Source organism: Phragmites australis, chromosome 19, assembly GCF_958298935.1.
Source record: "Phragmites australis chromosome 19, lpPhrAust1.1, whole genome shotgun sequence".
NCBI lineage: Eukaryota > Viridiplantae > Streptophyta > Magnoliopsida > Poales > Poaceae > Phragmites > Phragmites australis.
In genome coordinates, this window is record NC_084939.1 from 23,413,133 (window position 1) to 23,433,832 (window position 20,700).

General features: G+C 46.9%; 1 protein-coding gene and 1 pseudogene across 1 annotated transcript; one reads left to right on the forward strand and one right to left on the reverse strand.

Moving 5' to 3' along the window:
* Nucleotides 1–6: 6 nt before the first annotated feature.
* On the reverse strand, nucleotides 7–3,985 carry LOC133900281 (uncharacterized; annotated as a pseudogene).
* A 1,758-nt stretch (nucleotides 3,986–5,743) lies between these two features.
* Nucleotides 5,744–18,413, forward strand: LOC133900825 (uncharacterized). Its single transcript, XM_062342076.1, is given in 14 exon segments — nucleotides 5,744–5,823; nucleotides 6,148–6,233; nucleotides 11,099–11,253; nucleotides 11,335–11,399; nucleotides 11,539–11,725; nucleotides 12,010–12,273; nucleotides 12,360–12,498; nucleotides 12,610–12,815; nucleotides 12,926–12,985; nucleotides 13,097–13,348; nucleotides 13,442–13,700; nucleotides 13,783–13,988; nucleotides 14,138–14,188; nucleotides 18,123–18,413. Coding segments are annotated over 14 exon segments (2,289 nt in total). The 5' UTR covers nucleotides 5,744–5,755.
* The last annotated feature ends 2,287 nt before the right edge of the window (nucleotides 18,414–20,700 follow it).

A 20,700-nucleotide genomic window follows, 5' to 3' on the forward strand; every position in this document is an offset into this window, starting at 1 on the left:
ACAGTAATGTGCAACAGGAGGTGCTACATGTGCTGAATGGAGAGATGCCTCACGGGTGGAATGTAAACACGGTGGTGTTAATCCCAATGTGTAAGATCCCTGGTGCATAAAAACGCAATGTCTTATCAGCCTATGCAACATGCTGTACAAGACCATCTCAAAGGTTTGCATGCAAATAGTCTCAAGGTGTTAGTCCCAGGTAACTATCGCTCCTAATCAAAGGTGCTTTCGTGCTCAGATGTCTCATAACAGATAATGTGTTGCTGGCCTATGAGCTCACTCATTTCATGTTAAACAAAACCAATGGGAAGGACGGGTGCTTATTGCATCAGCCACCATCTTTTGTCAATGCATGACGCGCTGTTCAGATTTGACATGTGGCTAATGCACAGGTGGTAGAGCATTTTAAGGAATTATATGAGGAATTTTCAGGGCAGATGGTGAGAAATAATCTATTATGTTAACTACGAAACAGGAAATGCAAGAGATGAGTTTATGGCCCAGCAGCACGTTCAACTATTCAAGTGGAAGCTCTGCATGAGAAATGTTTCTTGCCGGTTTATATTGGTAAGTCTAAGGCGAAGTTGCTTACATAAAAGAGAAAATATGGCAGTGTATTCAGGGATGGAAAGAATTAATACAGAACACTGGGAAGGAGATTCTAACTAAAGCGGTTGCTCAAGCAATTCTGGCATACAGCATGTCCTGCCCTGACGTCACTGAATCAGTGATGGCAAATGTACTGTGGTGCATCGATTCTGGACACTGGTGGATTCAGCAAGAAAATGACCACAAAATACATTGGCTGTCGTGGGATACATAAACAAGATTGAATAAGCAGGAAGGTTTGGGCGTCCATCGTCCTCAATATATATGCCCTCAGTATTGCAACGCTGGCCAGATAAGCTTAGAGACTCCGAAATACATACATACCTTTTGCTATCTTTAAACCATAGACCACAAAAAAAAGTTCTACTAGTATGTTCATTCAATCCTGCACTCTTTTTTTTTTTTCTTTGTATGAGATTTTGCTAAGGTTGGAACATACTTATTATAACCATGTTTGCTCAAAGACAGCATTGATATTGGTAGCTACCTAAATGAAGAAAACTGGCATGGAGAAGTGCAGAAAGAAGAATGTACATACCGGAAAATGGTGTTGGCTCATCCACACGGCAACACAGCAGGGGTTCACCGTCCTCCTCTTCATTATCAAATTCAGCAAAAAACAGTATTGGATGGGAGTCACTGGACAGAGAACCCTTTTGAGTGGCCAAGAAGTTGACATGAGAGTAACGGTACTTGCATGGGGCAAAAGACAGGGCATCATTCACGTCTTCGCAATACTCCGGGCCACATACATATCCTCATTCACACAGCAGATGATATGAAGATCATACGCAGGTTTCTACAAAACAGCACAGGATAAACTAGCGAAAGGTTTTATTGTATGTAAGAACAATAAGAAATGAAAAGGCATCAGTTATAATGAAGAGCAGAGGTACTAAACCAACCCCATCTTGCAGCAGGTGTCTGTCCAGTGCAGCTTTCACCTTTCTGGATATCCTTCTCTGCAGAGCCATGGAGCGCATCTTTCCAGCTCTCACGGGGTAGGAGGACTTGCATATTCGTTCAGGAGTTGGCTGCTGTTTTGGAGATAACACGCAGGACCAATGTTGCACATCTTCTGAGGTGAGCGGGATCCCAATCTGATGTTCCTGGTTCCATGAAGCGAGGAACCTTGCCTGCTCCTCAGGGTTGGGGTGCCATGCCGCGGTGGCTGCAGCCGCATAAGCTTCTTGGATGCCAGCACATGGGCTTTGCTGCTCCACCTTTCTGACAGCGTCGTCATAGAGGCTGCACATGAAGTGAGAGAGACGACGATCGTCCGAGCAGTGTCGGTGTCGATGCTGTTCCACCTCCATCTCCTCTGCAGCAGACAGGAGCTTGGGATCAGCGACGGACAGCTGAGCACAGGCAACGACCAGGCACTGCACGGCCTGGTGCTCAGACAGATCATGGTAGCGCGTCTGGAGGAAGGAGACGAGCCCGTAAAAGGAGCGGCTTTCCAGGCGGGTGAGGCTGTTCGGGCCGATCACGTCGAGCACCGGGGTCACGGCTGCCGGGAAGTTGACGTCGTACCAGACGGTGTTGAGGATGATGTTCGAGACAGGGTCCATGGGGCCGTAGCAGTAGCCGGCCCTGAGCAGGCTGCGGTGGAGGCGAGTGCGCAGCTCCATGCGCGGCAGCCTGGCCAGCGCCTGCAGGTAGAAGCCGTGGATCGTGTCAAGAAGCACCATTCGCAGAGATCGGGTGTGCTGACATGGCATATGGGCGATGCTGTTCTTGTAAAGTGTCCGGGAAGCAGCAAGATCCCAATATATGGCCAGGTCAGGAACCACGGGCTCCTCGAGCAGCAACGTTTTCAAGCGATCCAGGTTCCGAAGTGGGCACTGGGGCTGCACCTCCGACAACAAAGTGAGGACTTGGTGCAGACGGGAGGATAGCGACATCCAGACATGGACGAGGTGCTTGGGCTGAGGGTGCTTGGCGATCTGCGCAGCGAGCGTGAGGGCCGCCTCGAAGGCTGGAGCCGACGCGGGGGAGGTGAGAGAGAACCGCGCCATCATGCCGCGGTCCGCCACGATGAAACGGGCGGCGACGAGGAGGTCGGCGTCGGCAAGGAGCAGGTAGCGCACGGCCTCCCAAGCGGCGAGGTAGGGGAAGAAGTAGAGCAGGAAGGCGACGAGGCCCTCGAGGGACCTCTTCCCCATCTCCTTCCGCTTCTCCTCGACAACGGCGCCGGCCAAGACCTTGTCCCTAAGGTCAGGACGGCGGTCGGAGGTGCAGATAGTGTTGGCCACGATGTTGGAGACGGGGTCCAGGAGGCCGATGCAGACGCCGGCGTCGAGGAAGCGCGTGAGCGTGACAGGCCTCGCCCTCACGTCGAGCCGGTCAGTCGCGACCATGTAGAAAGCGTCCATCTTGGAGAGGAGGCACGACCTTGTGTCTTCTTGCTCCTTTCTGAAGGGAATATACCGAGACTGCGGCCGAACAACGCGACGGAGGCTGCAGCCCGCGCCATCAGTCATGGCCGCCGGCGACGGGGTTACGGTTTGGGAGGGGAACGAGAAAGGGAATTCCAATCCCTTGTTGATTTGGGGGCCGGCAGCGAAGCGTGCGGCGTGGCGAGGAGAGGCAAGCGGAAGGAGTTTTTTCTATTTTTATATTTTTTAATTAACTATTTAAATAAATAGACTCTGACGGTAAAATTTGTAAAAATAGACGTCTATCGCCGCTTCTCTTACCGTCCTCTAAAAGGTCATGTGAGACTAACCGCTCTTTCAGAAAGCAGGTAGGAAGTATCCCTGTCACCCTTACCGTCCTCTTAGGTTAGACCACTTACCGCCTTTTGAGAGGACGGTTAGGGGCCGCCCCCGCCCCCTTCTCTATATAAACATCAAAAATGAGAAAAAATGCTCATTTTATTATGGAAAAAGAGAAAGGAAGAGTAGAGGAGAGGAGGAGAGGGAGTTAGCGTGGCGAAGCCCTACTGTTTTCGATCTGCGGATTTTGGAGCCTGTTTTTTGGTAATTTTTTATACTCATGTTTTTATTACTAAGTAAAGTACCACTAGATCTAGGATTTAGCGGTATAACAATAGCTATATTAGATATGACCTAGGGTTTAGAAATATAGAAAATGCTATATTTTGTAGTATATTGTAAATATTAATTACGACATGGTAGGATAGTGATATCCAGACATGGATGAGGTGCTTGGGCTGAGGGTGCTTGGCGATCTGCGCGACGAGTGTGAGGGCCGCCTCCAAGGCTGGAGCCGACGCGGAGGAGGTGAGAGAGAACCGTGCCATCATGCCGCAGTCCGCCACGATGAAACGGGCGGCGACGAGGAGGTCGGCGTCGGCAAGGAGCAGGTAGCGCACAGCCTCCCAAGCGGTGAGGTAGGGGAAGAAGTAGAGCATAAAGGCGACGAGGCTCTCGAGGGGCTGCTTCCCCCATCTCCTCCCGCTTCTCCTCAACAATGGCGCCGGCCAAGACCTTGTCCCTAAGGTCAGGTCGGCGGTCGAAGGTGCAGATAGTGTTGGCCATGATGTTGGAGGCGGGGTCCAGGAGGCACGCCAGCATCGAGGAAGCGCGTGAGCGTGACAGGCCTCACCCTCACGTCGAGCCTAGGGCCATGAGATTTCAATGGCTGGAATGAAAGTAAAAGCATGACTCTATTGAATATAAATATTAAAATATTTATATATTAATTATAAAGATAATATTCTGGTATAGTTCACGAGCATTGACGATAAACTTGAACAACCTGACGGTAAGCTGGAACAAAATTATCGTAAATACTCGCGGGAACAAAATTGTGAAGGATTGTAGTATATGTACGTATGCTTGTGTTAATGCATGCTAGCTAGATAGAGATACTCACATGCCTATATACAACTTGTTGCATGCAGCTTTAATTACTCATCGGTATATGCAGTAGGTAGCTTGCCGCTATAGTAGTTTTAGAGTTATCTGCTTGCAGGTGCTAGCATCACAATGCAAACATTGGACCCATTGATCGCCGGAGCAAGCGGGGACCTTTCCATATTTCAAACGTGCGATCTCAGCAAGGATTGGATCCATTTGAGGTAGAGTAGAAACTATAGAGGAGAAAAACCAACGACGAAAACTCATATAGCAATGGCTGACGTATGTTCTCGATCAAAGCTGCGGGCATGTGGGACGTCTTGGAGTCGTGGTCCCACAGAATGCAGGAAATTGGACTGTCTGAACGGAAGAAAACACGAAACAGGCAAACATCCAAATAGGCTAGGCAGGCAGGTCACTTGTCTTTTTATGAATCAGAGGAACCAGGTCACTTGCGTCTTACCGTGCGGACTGCTAGACCTACCTGTTACTTTAGACATAATTATATATGTTGTTGTATGAACTGTTACTTTAGACCTAGGTACATGAGGAGGGGTCTCTCGGTTTTGGGGGCCCTGGGCGGTCGCCCCTCTTGACCCCCTCAGGGCCGGCCCTGGTCGAGCCGGTCAGTCGCGACCATGTAGAAAGCTTCGATCTTGGAGAGGAGGCACCATCATGTGTCTTCTTGCTCCTTGCTGAAGGGCAAATACCGAGACTACAGTTGAACAATGCGACAGAGGTTGCAGCCCGTGCCATCAGTCATGGCCGCCGCCGACGGGGTTAAGCCTTGGGACTTCGAGTTCGATTTAGGGAAGAGAGGAGAGCGACATGTTGGTGTCAGATAGTGTGCGGCGGCGAGATGAGGCGAAAGAACTCTGAAGGTGAAAATTTCACTAGGGTACGCAAACATATAGCTTATCAGGACTGTTTATTTGTGTTAGAGAAGTAATTAAAAAATATCATAAATTAAATAAAAAAATTAATAAATAGATAAATATTATAGGAGAATGATGGATAACTGAGGACATGTAGAATTGTATTTCCCGAAGAACTCCCGTGGAGCTCGGCCTACCCACACTATCTTGTTTGGTATTCGGCTCGGACATGTATCCATGGCCCAAGCGGCAAAAAAGAGATGGCTTCGGATTTGCATGTAGGTCCGCGGCCCATGTATTGGTCTATTGGGTTGGAATAGCCCAGCGAGAGGGAGGAGGAGGTCGTAAAGGGGTGCGCGGGGAGCGGCAAGGACCAACGATCGATCTCGCCGGCGACGGCACGGGCAACGAAGAGGCGGCGATCCTTTCTTGCGGCCGCCGGGCGTGATGGAGACGGCTCACGAGGTGGCCATTTACATCGACCGCTTCCACAACCTGGACCTGTTCCAGCAAGGGTAACAAGGATCCGGGGAAATTTTCCGTCTCTTCCTCTTTTTTCTGCGCTTTTTTTCTTCTTTTTCTCTTTTCAAGAACACGTTAGCTTTCCTGTGAATGTTTTTGGAATGGTACGCATTCCTTCGAGTTTCCTTGGCGTAGATGAACGCGTGCATTTCTTTGCGAACTAAGCTGCCTCCCTATTTGTTAATTTTGGGACACAATTTCGCTCCATTTTCCTCTGCAAATCCTCTTACGAAATGTTAGCTGTTCCCTTGTCTATTATATGTGGACGCAGTGAAATTAGATTCTTCCGTTTAAAATTTTCTTGCATTTTCGTGCAGATGGTACCGTATGAAGATTAGTGCAATGTGGGAGGAGGATGAGTACAGGGCACCAGTATCGCCGGCCAGGGTCGCACAATATGAAGGTTTTGGCATCTTTCTTGATGCGGAGATAAGAAAAATTCGTAGTTCATTTCTGTTTCTTGCATTGTTTTTGTGGGCAATATTTCCTGTATGACTTGAAGGTGGCTAGAGTGGAATTGAACCGGGAACCTGTTTGCCATGAGTTTAATCTTCGTAGTTTCGTTAGTTTCGAACTGAGCTTAGCTCGGGTCGCGATACCGAGCCGGCCGGGGTTCGAACCCGGTCTCACATGGGGGCGGGGGGGGGGGGGGCGAGCATTTGCTCGGTTTGTCAGACCTCAAATAGAGACGCACCTCACCGGCCAGGGTTAGAGCGTTTGGGTAGAAGTATAGAACTTAGCTCGTCTCTGGTCCTTTGGCCTTCAGTGAGGTCAGGGGGCATTCTACTCCCTACCCCTAGAAGTTAGTATATATGATGAATTGCGTTTACCATGAAAAAATATTAACTTAGTTTAGATGGAATAACTGTGCTTGTTGTCTTGTGGGTTCTTACTCAATCATATATATATTTCTCTCAGCCTTAGAAAGCATGAGAAGTTTGTTCTGTAGTTGGGGAAGATAGTTGTAGACGTATTTTACATCACTATTACACACCCTTGTACTCATATTGTTAAGTATAGTAAAAAGTTATCATATTGATAAAACTAAAATCAACATGTAGGCCAGCCAGAAAGAGTCACCATTGTCATTCAGGCTCAACATTGTCAATTCTTTTTTGGGGGGACTGAAATTCACAGTACCCTTGCCGTTATTGTAGATGGTACCTTGACGTTAATTCTTTCTCGCTGATACCCTCGTCGCCGGAGGACTACCTGTTGATTCTTCCGGATGAGCAGACGACAGCTCGTGTCTATGGTGATGGCAGGGCCATCAGGGCAGCTTCCTTTTGACTACATCTCAGACGCTGGTCACGGCTGGCTCACTCCACTGGTGCCTCTTTGCCTGTGCTGGTCGATGTCGAACTTAGCGGCATCTGCCCCTTTGATACTGTCGGTGACATGGGAACCGAGGGTTCCTGAGTCCCGAGGTCAGGACAGCAGAGTGCCACATGGCGCCCTCCCTCGGGGATTATCTCCCCGAGGTTCGAGAAGACCAAGTTCCGGGAGAGGGTACTCGGGGCTATGAACAGTAGTCCCCGAGCACCCAGAGTTCCCTGAGGACCTGAGAAGTCCTTCGCCGGTGGTCCCCACAAGGGCTCAGCGGTGAGGTGTCAATTGGTGAGAGGCCCGATGCTGCATTTAAGAGGGAGCGTGGCCTGTCACTTCCAACCACTTCCCACACGCCTGCTGTCAGTCCCTGTCACTGCCTGACAGGGAGGTGTGGGGACATTTAATGCGGCGGGTCCCATCGCGCGTCATGCGGCACGCCTTGGGATAACGTCGCAGGGTTCAAGGCATATCGCTTGCCGCTCTGCTGTGTCAGGCTCGTTCTGACCGGATGGGCACGCGGGGTTGCTCGGTGGCTGCCCGGTGGGCCCTCACTGCTGCACCCGCTGAAAAGCGGGATGATGACGATAGGACCGGACGAGGGCGCATTTTCAACCCCCGTAACATCAAACTGCAGCCCATGATGGTTGTTTTCCATTTATGGCGCCTTGGAATTCGCACCCTCCTTTCTAGGCACGCCAAGTCCCCCCCCCCCGACGGTATAAAAGGAGGCGGCGTATTCCGACGGAAGTGCGAGAGGTAGAGAGGTTCAGAAGACAACGACTTCCATAGGACCAAGTCTCGTGGGTTGAAGAATACCAAGTCAAGCTAACGAAGCTCTAGACTTAGACAAAAATCCTGTAACACAAGAGATTCAGAGCATTTATAGCACACACACAGGAGTAGGGTATTACGCTCCGTGCGGTCCGAACCTGTCTAAAATTCCTTAAGCATTTATTTCCTCTAGCATCCGATCATCCATCCCTCCTGCATCTCATTTACTCTCATTTATTTCACGTACGAGGTAGATTCAGAATTATCCCCCGGCCGAATCTCAAAGGAGGGCCCTCTAGATCCCCGCTTGTGGAGTTCATCCTCCGACAGATACCCTATCAAAAAAACTCAGAGCCATTGCTGGGTCTCCAAAGTTGGAGCCACAAAAATGTTGGTCATGTTAATTGTCCGCTTGGTCTTGCTAGAGAGATCTTACATCAATTGGAGATTGCGCAAGACAGTCGTGTGCTCTCCCAGGCCGAGATTTGGCTGAGGTTTTCTCTCAAGAAACACTCCCTTGCCTTGTCTTCTCTCCAACGGACAATTGCAAGGAGCCGATCTTGGATCAGTTGGCTAAGCGAGGGGGACGTGAACACTGAGTTGTTTCACCTCCATGCCCGGCATTGCAAGAGAAAGAATTTTATTCCAAAACTTATCTCTGATGATCAAACGTTTTTTAGCCATGAGGATAAGGCTAAGGTGATTCTTGACTTCTACAATGGTCTGCTTGGGACCAGTGTGGACAGGAGTCTTTCAATTAATCTTGATGAGCTAGACATTACATCCTATGATCTTGCTGACCTGGATGCCCCCTTCTCCGCAGAAGAGGTTTGGAGGACTATAAGGCAATTGCCCTTGGATAAAGCCCCAGGACCGGACGGGTTCATGGGACTTTTCTACAAAACCTGTTGGCCGGTTATTAAAACAGATCTCATGGCTGCTATTTCTGCTGTTTAGAGCAGAAAATTCAAAAACATGGGTCTTCTCAATACAACTTATTTAACTCTCTTGTCAAAGAAAGAAGATGCGCAGCTGGTTAAGGACTTTCAGCCCGTAAGCCTTGTACATAGCTTTGCTAAGTTTGTCACCAAAGTTCTTGCCAATAGATTAGCGGGCCGGCTTCATCAGATGGTGTCCCCCAACCAAAGCGCATTTATAAAGGGTCGTTTCATCCAAGACAACTTCATGCTTGTGCAACAAACAGAAAGATTCCTTCATCAGCAAAAACAGGCTCTTATTCTTCTCAAGTTAGATATCACAAAAGCATTTGACTCGGTTTCTTGGGCCTTCCTCCTAGAAGTCCTGAAAAAACTTGGTTTCGGTTTGATCTGGTGTGATATTCTTGGTGGGTTTTTGGCTTCGTCTTCTACGCAAATTATGCTTAATGGGATCTCCGGTGAGGTCTTCTTTCACCAGCGTGGTTTACGCCAAGGGGACCCTTTATCTCCGATGTTTTTTATTCTTGTTATGGACATCCTGGGCTTCATGGTGTCGAAGGCTTCAAATGAGGGCCTACTGCAGACTCTTTCCTCTCGAGCCTTGCATCACCGGATATCTCTATACGCGGATGATGTGGTTCTCTTTCTTCGACCCACTGCCAACGACATTGCCTTAACTCTGGACATTCTACATCTGTTTGCTGAAGTTTCTGGTCTCCAAAACCAATGTTCAGAAGAGCAGCGTCTTACCCATGCAGTGCACTGATTTGGATCTAGTCACAATACATGATGGTCTTCCATGTGAGCTGCTTGAATTTCCATGTAAGTATCTCGGGCTGCCTCTCTCCTTGCGGAAATTAACAAGGGCGCAGTTTCAACCCATTATTGATTGGATAGCAGATCAGCTCCCTGGATGGAAAGCTGACCTTTTGACACATGCTGGTAGAAGAATTTTGGTTCACTTGTGCTCACATCCATGCTGATCTATCTTGCCATGACCATCGATTTTCCCCCTTGGGCCATCAAAGCAATTGATAAAATCCGGAGCTATTTTCTTTGGCGGGGAAGAAAGGATGCAAAGAGTGGTCATTGTCTTGTGGCCTGGGTCAAAGTTTGCCGCCCCACTGAGCTGGGTGGTCTTGGCATCTCAGACCTCCAAAATTTGTACTGGGCTCTCCGTATGAGATGACTTTGGTTGCAAAAAATGGATCCTAATCGACCATGGTCGGTCTTCCCTATTCAGGTGCATAAGTGTGTCCGAGCTTTTTTTCTCTATGGCGGTTTTCTCTGAGGTGGGAGATGGTGCACGTACTTTGTTTTGGATAGACAGGTGGCTCCATGGGCAAAGTATTTTTGATCTTGCACCACGATTATTTGCTTTGGTGCCTAAGAGAAGAGCAAATAAGAGTACTGTTCTTGAGGCCCTCACTGATCAAAACTGAATTACTGACATACATGGGGCTCTTTCCGTCGGCGTCATTGTTGAATTTCTGGATCTTTGGGTTACCCTCTCTGAGGTAGTGCTGCAGCCATGGGTGGAAGATTCTCATTTTTGGCGGTTCTCAACTTCAGGAGAGTATTCAGCTAAAACAGCTTATGACAACCTTTTCCAGGGTGATGTTTCTTTCAGACCTTGGGAGAGGATTTGGAGATCTTGGGCACCGGGCAAATGTAAATTTTTCATATGGTTGGTTGTGCATAACAGGTGCTGGACTACCGATCGTCTTGCACGGCGCAGTCTGCCACATCCTGCTAGCTGTCCACACTGTGAGGTCGCTCTTTTTGCTTTATTTCTATAGTCAAAGGCGCACATGTAACTTATTGTAAGGGTTCCTACCCTTTTTCTTCTTTAATATAATGATACGCAGCTCTCCTGTGTGTTCGAGAAAAAAAAATCACAATACTTACCTATTTGTATGTCAAAATATTGGTGAAAAGGTAAAACAGCTTAGGACATCACCAAAGGAAGGCCTGTCGTCATGGAAAATTGTGTATTGCTACCTCACCATTGCTGGATGATCCAGTGTTAAAGCATTAGTTGTTCTCCTCTTGCAGTGATTTATCATGGTCTGTTCATTAATCCGTGCTAGTCTCAAATAAGAACAATCCAGAAACAGAATGAAACGTTAGATTGGATTATTTTTTCATATTGCTATTTTTCTTTACCACATGTCTTTGAATTTTCAAATCTTTGGCTAATAGATAATGACATGCTAGGTGGATTGTGCAGCTCTTGATATTGGTGCGAAGGGCACATTTGGCTTTTGGAAAATAGATGATGTTGATAATAGCTTCTATACACAGCCATTTCTAGTTAAATATTCTAGACAAGATATTTATCTGTCAGTTATGGTGTCTTTCTACATACCCAACAGTGAAGATGAGGTTCAGTTTTATAATTTTTCCTTTTCTTTATGAATCGTGTTTACTTTAGCCTGACATGTACTGTCTCTTTCTCCATTCTAGGGTCCAGCAACTTCGTCTGTTTTATTGAAATTCGAGCTCATATATATTCCAACATTGGGAAATGGGTGGTGTGTATTATATTTTCCATCTCTCAAGTTATTTTGTAGTCTCCTTGTAATGTTGCTCATTGCGGATTACATGTGCACCCAACATCTTACAGTTCGCATTCATCAATTCTGAAACTGCTTCCTTTTTGCATCATAGGACTGAAGTTCAAGGTTCAAGTGACACATATTTGGCCCCAGTCCATGAATTTAGGATCCCACATAGAGCACTCCTGGGTTTACACTCATATTGTCCTGTCCATTTTGACGCTTTCCACTCTGCTCTTGTTGATCTGACAATACACATAGTTTACATGAAAGCCAGTGTGACTAAATCATCACTGAAGGTACACAGGTTTGTGATAATTTAGATTTAATTTTGTTTGTAGATACTGTTTTCCTTGAAAAAAATTGTATGATGCTGCTATAACAGAAACCAGATGTATGTTTTGAATGAACTCGTCACAAACATACATAGTAGTTAGAAATTTAATCAAGATTGAGCTGCAGTACACATGTTTATGCCGTGCCAATAGGCAAAAGGCATATTGTTGTAGCAACGAATAAACTGTGTTCTTCCTTTATTACGCTTTCACTAAATTATGACCAAAATATGGTATCTACTATCCAGACACTGGAGCAAGGTTTAGGCTCAAAATCATATGATATTGTGAAGGCCTTATTGATTTCAAGGGAAATGCTGCTTGAAGAAGTGAAGAAGATCAGTGGTGCCGTTGGTAATACTCTTGAGGATTTAGATGACGCTGGCTTAACTCTTGGTAAATACGAGACAATTCAGCCATCAAAGTCAGGCTTACCTAATTACAGTAAAGGGCACCGTGCACCCACGAAATGCAGTCGCCAGCTGACAGGCATCTTACGTGATCTTCTGGAGGTATTCTTCATTTTGAACAAAAAAGTTGTCTATTTTTTACATAATATTTGTAATGATTGGATACATTGTCTCACGACTTGTTTCAGAATTCTGATGATGTCGTTGGAAGCACCAATGAAATTATGCTGTACACTCTATCCAAGGAAGAATTGTTTGAATTATTTCAAATTGTGAGCAGCCAACTCTCACTTATATGGAATGCATTCTTGAAATTTCATAGGTGAGGTTATCTTTTATCTAGCATCCCATTTAGAAGATGGGTGTTTTTCATTGATCTGATGTTTCAATGTTATCGTTTCTTATTTGTTTTGATTCTCTCGTAATATTCAACCAAAGTTTTGTTCGTCCAATGCAGGACAAATAAAGTCAAGATATTGGATTACTTGCATGCTATTTGGGATGTTGATCGGAAAGCAGAATGGTCAATATGGATTATTCATTCGAAAATTGAGATTCCACATCGCTACTTGAGAAGTGTGACTGACAACTCATCTCCTCGCCATCTGCTTCGGATTTCCAGTTCACGGAAGTTCCATCATGATGTAATTATCTTCTCTAGAATGTTTACCATGGACTGCTTACATTTTTAACCAGCTGTGTCATTCATAACTAGTATTTGCTTGTTGCTATTTGATGGTTCCATGCCTTGTAGCCTGTACAAAATTCGATGTCACGGGCTGAACTGCACAGGAAAAGTATAGCACGAATGAAGGTCAGTCTTTCTTGATTCTGGAATAATGTGCAAGTGCTAAACTTATCATACTCTAAGAGAATGGATTCTAATTTCCGTCAAAAAAGGATACTGATGGGAAGCATACTGCAGATCAACGCACGGTCTGTTCAAGATATGCATATTTATGCTGATCCTTCATGTATTCCTGTTGTCCGCATAGAGCAACATGTAATGGTTGTTCCACAACATGGTTGTAGCAAGGTTTTGACAACAGATGCTTCAGAGCCACTGGATACTATTGTGCCACCTCTACTACGAGGAGAATCTGTAGAGAAAATACCTAATGGCTTCACAAAGAGTAGACACATATTACGAGCTGTCATTTTTGTGCATGGATTCCAGGTAAGTTTTTTTTTCCAACTAGTAACAATTGTTAAAACCTTATTTGATCTGCTATATATTTACTTGATACTTCTGCTCATCGTAAAAAAACAGGGACATCATTTGGATTTACGTCTTGTTAGAAACCAATGGCTTTTGCTTGACCCTGGAGCTGAGTGCCTATTGTCTCAGATAAATGAAGATAGAACATCTGGAGATTTTAAAGAAATGGGTAGAAGGCTTGCAAATGAAGTAGTTTCATTCCTCAAAAGGAAACTGGACAAATATTCCAAAAATGGAGGCTGCAAAGAGATGAAGCTTAGTTTCGTCGGCCATTCTATTGGGAACATTATCCTCAGAAGTGCCCTCACAGGTATTTTCAAATTGGTCTTGTAGATTTCCTTCCGAAGAGTTGGTCGGTATGTGTGACTAATATGTTCTTTGCATTTCAACAGAACCCAAATTTCAGCCATTTTTGAAGAACCTTTATACATACATGTCAATATCAGGGCCTCACTTAGGTTACTGGTACAGCTCAAATTCTCTGTTCAATTCTGGCCTCTGGCTTATGAAAAGGCTCAAGGGAATGCGGTGCATGCATCAGCTGACTTTCAGTGATGAACAAGAGCCACAGAATACATTCTTTTACAAGCTCTGCAAGGTACATTAAATCTATGTGTTTCATGCCGGATTGCCGGAATACCCTCAATGATCGAGCTTCATAAATACGAAGTATACCGGTTTACGTTGAACTAGTGATGGTAGCCTAATTTGTTGTGCAGAAATTCATCTTGTTATTTTTTCTCGCAGCTCAAGACACTGGAGAATTTCAAAAACATCATTTTGGTATCATCATCGCAGGTACTTAATATGTCTGGTGTTGCTGAGCCGGTGATGAGGAGAACGCAAGGGAGATTGTAGCAGCGGATGAGACTGAGGGAGAGAACGCAGTGGATATCGGAACAAGGGTAGATTCCTGTCGGCGGTCGGAGGAATATCCTTAGCCAGCGTCGAGATCGCAACCCCTCACAAGGAGCTTTATTCAACGATGCCTAACACAATGTCTGTCGTGGCTTTTATAAGATCAGGCACCCGGCCACACACGTAACAACTGAATAACAAACTAACAAGCTAACAAACTGGATAAAAAAGAAATCCTAACTCCCTGTGCTTATCGCTTGCCGCTGCATCTTAGCCACTTTTGGGTGCCGTTTGCTTTGGCCGCCTCTTGTACATGCGACCAACAAAAGCATCATGACATTTCCCTCCTCCCCCCGAAACAGCTCATCCTTGAGCTGAAAGTCCGGGTAGGTCGCCATGAAGGGTTCCAGTTGCTCCCAAGTGGCATCCATGGATTCCCGACCAACCCACTGGACGAGCAGTTCCCAGTTGCCGCAGTTGAGGCTCGCGCGAACCACCTTGGCTGGCTGTGGCAAGACACGGCCATGAACAATAGGCGGTAGAAGACATGAAGAATCCAGCAAGGGTCCCTCGTGTTTCTTCAAGAGTGTAGCATGAAAAATGTCGTGGATCTTAACATGTGGTGGAAGTTGTAGTCGATAGGCAGCTGAACCAATGTGTTGCAACACCTGAAACGACCCATAATATCTTGGCGATAGCTTGGATGTTGTAGGCGAAGTGATGCCAGCGGCCGAGCGGTGTTGCAACTGAAGCCACACCCAATCACCTATGGCGAATTCCACGTCCTGGTGCCGGTGATCATATTGAAGCTTCATGGTGTCCTGAGCTTGGCGGAGGCGTTTGCGAATATCATCGAGAAACTCATCTCAGTCGCGCATCTGTTGTTCAACCGTCAGAACTCGTGTTGCCCCTGACCGAAAAGAGGTGACTGGTGATGGGTCCTAGCCGTAGACAACCTTGAACGGCGTGGCACGCAACGACGACGACTGATAGGAAGAGTTGTAGCAGAATTCCGCCCACGGAAGCCATTGCAGCCAAGAACGCGCCCGGTCACAAGCCAAGCAGTGCAAGTACATGGTGATGACGCGTTTAGTAGCCTCTGACTGTCCATCGAACTGGGGATGGAACACTGAGCTCATGTGTAGTTTGACACCGGCGAGACGAAATAGCTCGGACCAGAATGTGCTGGTGAAGACAGGGTCACGATCGCTGATGATAGAAGAAGGAAACCCATGAAGGCGCACGATGTTGTCGAAGAATGCTCGTGCGACGGTAGTGGTAGAGTATGGATGGCCCAAAGCGATGAAGTGAGCAAACTTTGAAAACCGATCGGCGACAGTCAGGATGACCGACTTGCCACCAACCTTTGGAAAGCCTTCCACAAAGTTCATAGCTATATCGCTCCACACATCGGATGGCACTGACAGTGGTTGTAGAAGGCCGGACGGATGCAAGTGTTCGGTCTTGTTCTTCTGGCACACCGAACAACTGCAGATGTGGTCACGAACGAAGCAGCGGCTGTGGCTGTTGAAGAACACAGAGCACAGCCGATGGAGAGTCTTCTCAGAAGCTTCATGCCCTACGTGAGCGTCCTCCAGCAGAGTCAGCCATAAGGCCAAGCCGTCGGGAACAAACACTTTGCCGTTGAAGAGCAGGAGCCCATCGGACTCGGACCACCCGTCTGCCACCGCGCCCTCAGCCAGAGTGGTACGCAGGGCCTAAGCCTGAGTGTCAGTTGTGTGTTCGCACCGTAGCTCGTCGAACACCGCGAACGCCGGTCCAGAGAGCGCCAATACCGCCAGCACACCTTCCTCCCGCCTGGACAATGCATCTGCCGCTGCGTTTTGCTTGCCGGGCCGGTACTCCACTGAGAGATCATAGCCGAACAATTTGCTAACCCACGTGTGTTGCGGCACCGTGGAGAGCCTCTGATCCAGAATGTATTTGAGGCTATAATGATTCGTGCGAACCTTAAACGACTGGCCCTATAGGTATGGCCACCAGTGCCGCACCGCCTTGACAAGGCCAATTAGCTCGCGCTCGTAGGCCGGCAGCTTGGCGTGGTGAGGCGCAATAGCACAACTGAAGAAGACGATGGGCCCATCACCCTGGTGCAGCACGGCACCAAACCCTGCGCCTGACGCGTCGTAGTCAACGACGAAGCGCTTGCCGAAGTCTGGGAGATGCAGCACGGGCACCGTGGTGAGTGCACGCTTGAGGTCGAGGAAGACGCTCATGGCGTCGGCTGTCCAGGAGAAGGATTCGTGCTTGAGGAGCGCCGTCAATGGTGCTGCTATCGCACCATATCCCGCTATGAATTTGTGGTAATACCCCGTGAGTCCGAGGAAGTCGTGCAGCACCCGTACCGAGCATGGTTGCGACCATGCTTGCACTGCCTCCACCTTCGTGTGGTCCATGGCGACCCCGCTGGTGGAGACGACATGGCCCAAGTACGCCACTTGAGTTTCACTGAAGAAGCACTTGGAGCGTTTCAAGGCGAGGAGGTTGTCGCGCAAGACTTGTAGGACGGCCTTGACATGCTTTAAATGATCTACCTATGAAGAACTATATACAAGGATATCATCAAAAAATACGAGCACAAATTGTCGTATGAAAGGGCGAAGGAGCTCATTCATTAATGCCTGGAATGTGGCCGAAGCGTTCGTCAGTCCAAAGGGCATGACCAAGAACTCAAAGTGGTCGTGGTGTGTGCGAAAGGCCGTCTTCTCAACCATCGTCAGCCCACATGCGCACTTGGTGGTAGCCGCTGCGTAGGTCCAGCTTGGTGAAGAACTTGGCACCCTTTACTTCATCCAGGAGCTCATCAACGACCGGAATCAGAAATTTGTCCTTGACAGTTTTCTCGTTTAGTGCCCTATAGTCGATGCAAAATCTCCATGTGCCGTCATGCTTGCGAACAAGCAGTACGGGTGATGAAAAAGCTAAAGTACTTTTACGAATGATGCCTTGCTGTAACATGTCGGTGCACTGTCGTTCAATCTTGTCTTTGAGTAGTTGTGGGTACCGGTATGGCTGAACTGCAATCGGCACTGTACTGGGAAGAAGATGGATGCGGTGGTCGTTCCCACATGACGGAGGAAGGCCACGCAGCTCGACGAAGATGTCGGTGTAGTTGGCAAGCAATGTGTCCATGAGATTGTTCACCGTGGCGAGGTTGGCGCTTGGAGTAGAGGTGGAGGTGCCGATCCTGCGCCAGAGCGCACGTGGCTCGGCAAAGATGTCGGTGTAGTCGGCGAGCAATGCGTCCATGAGATTATTCACCGTGGCGAGGTTGGCGCTTGGAGTAGAGGTAGAGGTGCCGATCCCGCGCCATTTGGCGCTTGGATCTCTAATACCAAGTTGTTGCTGCGCCGGTGATGAGGAGAACGCAAGGGAGATTGTAGTAGCAGATGAGACCGAGGGAGAGAACGCAGTGGATATCGGAACGAGGGTAGATTCCCGTCGCCAGTCGAAGGAATGTCCTCAGCCAGCGTCGAGATCGGAAACCCCTCACAAGGAGCTTTATTCACCGATGCCTACACAATGTCTGCCATGGCCTTTATAAGATCAGGCACCTGGCCACACATGTAACAACTGAATAACAAACTAACAAGCTAACAAACTAGGTAACAAAGAAATCCTAACTCCTTGTGCTTATCGCTTGCCGCTGCATCTTAGCCACTTCTGGATGCCGTTTGATTTGGCCCCTCTTGTACATGCGACCAACAAAAGCATCGATGACATCTGGCATCACTGTTTTTCCTTCCCAAAGCTTAAATATCAGTTTACTTATAACTCTGATCGAACATGTCATATTTTTTTCACCCTTTACCATGCAATGCTTTGAGTAACACATTTTTCCCGGCTCTGCTAGGATGGTTATGTCCCATATCATTCAGCAAGAATCGATCTCTGCGCCTCCTCTTCGTCAGATAACTCGAAAAGGGGGCAGATATTCACTGAAATGCTCAACAACTGCCTGGACCAGATCCGCGCACCCACTTCCGAAACGCGAGTATTCTTGCGCTGCGATGTGAACTTCGACCAGTCCACCCAGGGACGGAACCTGAACACCATGATTGGAAGAGCTGCGCACATAGAGTTCCTGGAGAATGACATCTACACCAGGTTCATCATGTGGTCCTTCCCGGAGTTCTTCCGGTGATGATTTGCAAGGAGTGCAGAAATCTCAAGGACTGAAAATAGAGTGGCACTGTAAAGTTTTGTTATGAGTGATGATTTGAATGTGTTCGACTATTCATTATTGTATAAAATATTCAATTAGTTGATTGGCCAAATTGAAGGGAATAATAATCCACGCAAAAAAAAACTAAGATTTCTAATCGAATCTAGATTTGCTAAGTGCACGCTGAGCTAACTCTATCCTCTCTACCTTGGTGCTAGGTAACATCAGGATATGCCACTGTTAAATCCATCACAACTGTAATGATCATAGGTGTAATTTGTATCCATCTAAGGGCAAGTATATGTGTGATGTTTTATAAGCAGTTTCATATATTGCTACGTAATCTTAAGACGATTTAACAAACAATCCTAGAGTGGAATGTCTTTTTAGTTGTCTCATAGTAATTCTATAACCTCTTAATTTGTGTATGTAAAAAATTAATTTTATGAGTTGCATGATAATGACAACTCGTACGACGGTGTGGAAATAGTCTCGTAGTCCTAGATTTTAGCTTATGAGACCATTGCTGCGCGAAACAATCTCTTTCTCTCACCCTTTCTTTCCTTCACATCACTAAAATCCTACGTGGCATGCATGAGACGACATATCAGACGGCTGACGTGTGCCAATGTACCCACCCTAAGAGGTCATTATATGCAGTATGCGTAGGGCCCAATGGCCTCGCAAAGTAGCATGGTGGATCTACAGGTAAAAAAAAAAATCTCTTTTCCTAAAATTGAGAATTGGGATATAAAAGAAAGGATGTGGATTCTATCAACCCTAATATTGAGACTTAAGAATCCGAAACAAATTGAGAATTAGTATATGAAATAGAGAATTGGGACCTTTTGAACTCTAAAATTGAAACAAATTAAGATCAAGGATAATTTCAACTCTAAAATTGAGAGTTTGGATATGAAACAAGGAACTGGAGTCACGTATGTCTTCCCGGTTTTAGAACTACACAATTGAAAAATCAGTACACAATAGAAAAATCAGGTCAAGCTACTTGTTGATCCATTTGTGTTTTCCCTCTTGTCTTGCATGCAATGGAATCTGCAGAGGGCTGCTACGCGTACACCCATTTGTACAACTTTTTTTTTTTACAATAATGAGATCAAAGGGTTTAAATCACTTAGGCGGTGGCTCACTTATGAATCAAACGGCCTAAAACAACTTTTTGTAACGGAATTGTACAAATGAGTTATACATGAAATATTTTCCCTTATTTAAGCCGTCCATGTGCCAATCACGAAGATGGAAAGTTGCTTGAGCAACACCTTTTCTAGGTAGATCACTGTTCATAGATACCCTAGCGGATCCAACTGCTAGGACATAAAAGGAATTGATTAAGGTAACACTACGGGAAGGTTCGCAGTTTAAGATCAGAAATGGAGCAAATATTAGTCTCCTAGAGCATCACAACATTGGGGTTGATAGCCAAAGCCTCACTTGGAGCACTTATCTGTTGTAATTTATGGAAATTTCAATATTTTATGCTTTGAGCCGATCTTTGGGCTACCAGGACTGGGCCTCTGATCTGTTTCAGCCCAGCCCAAGATGGGCACCATATATATTTGGCTTCTAGGGTTGGGAAAGGGAAGCTCCTTTTCCTGGATGTGGCGTTCGATGCTTTCCTGTGTGCTGGCGGTGGCAACCGCTTCAGGCCGAACCTCCGGGCGGCATGGCCGGCTGCAGCAGCACCGAGAGCCGTCGGATCACTGGATGGCCACGGGAATCTCGCTGGGAAGCTAGCGCCGGTTCTCTGCGATGAGGATAAGGCTCCTATTTCTTCCCCTCTCCCTCTCTGTGTGAAAAGCATGAGCTTTGACTATTTTTCTCTCCCCTGTGATTTCTCTCTGAGGTGCATCGGGAACTAGAGCTCGAGGTCTTTCTCGTGCTGTCTCTGGTGTTCTACTCTAGAGGAAAGGGCTATTGGTGGCCGGAGCTGCAGTGTCGAGGCTCGCCCGTATTGCGGTGGCAGTACGGTAGAGGGCTTTGTATCTCCGATCTCCTTTACGCCGCTGGCAATGGCGGGTGCTAGGTTTTCTGGGACAGCGGCTTACGAGCTGTGCCTAGCCTTACTTCTTTTTTATTTTGGTCGAATTTCGCTGTGAGTATTCTCCTCCCTTTTCCCTCTGGACAGCATTCTGCTCTGTGATGATTATTATGATATGAGGTTGGGCTATTAATTAAGAACAATAGCAATAGGGTTGTGGTGCTCTGGATTTGTGAGTTGCTGATGGTGCTCTGGATTTGTGAGCTA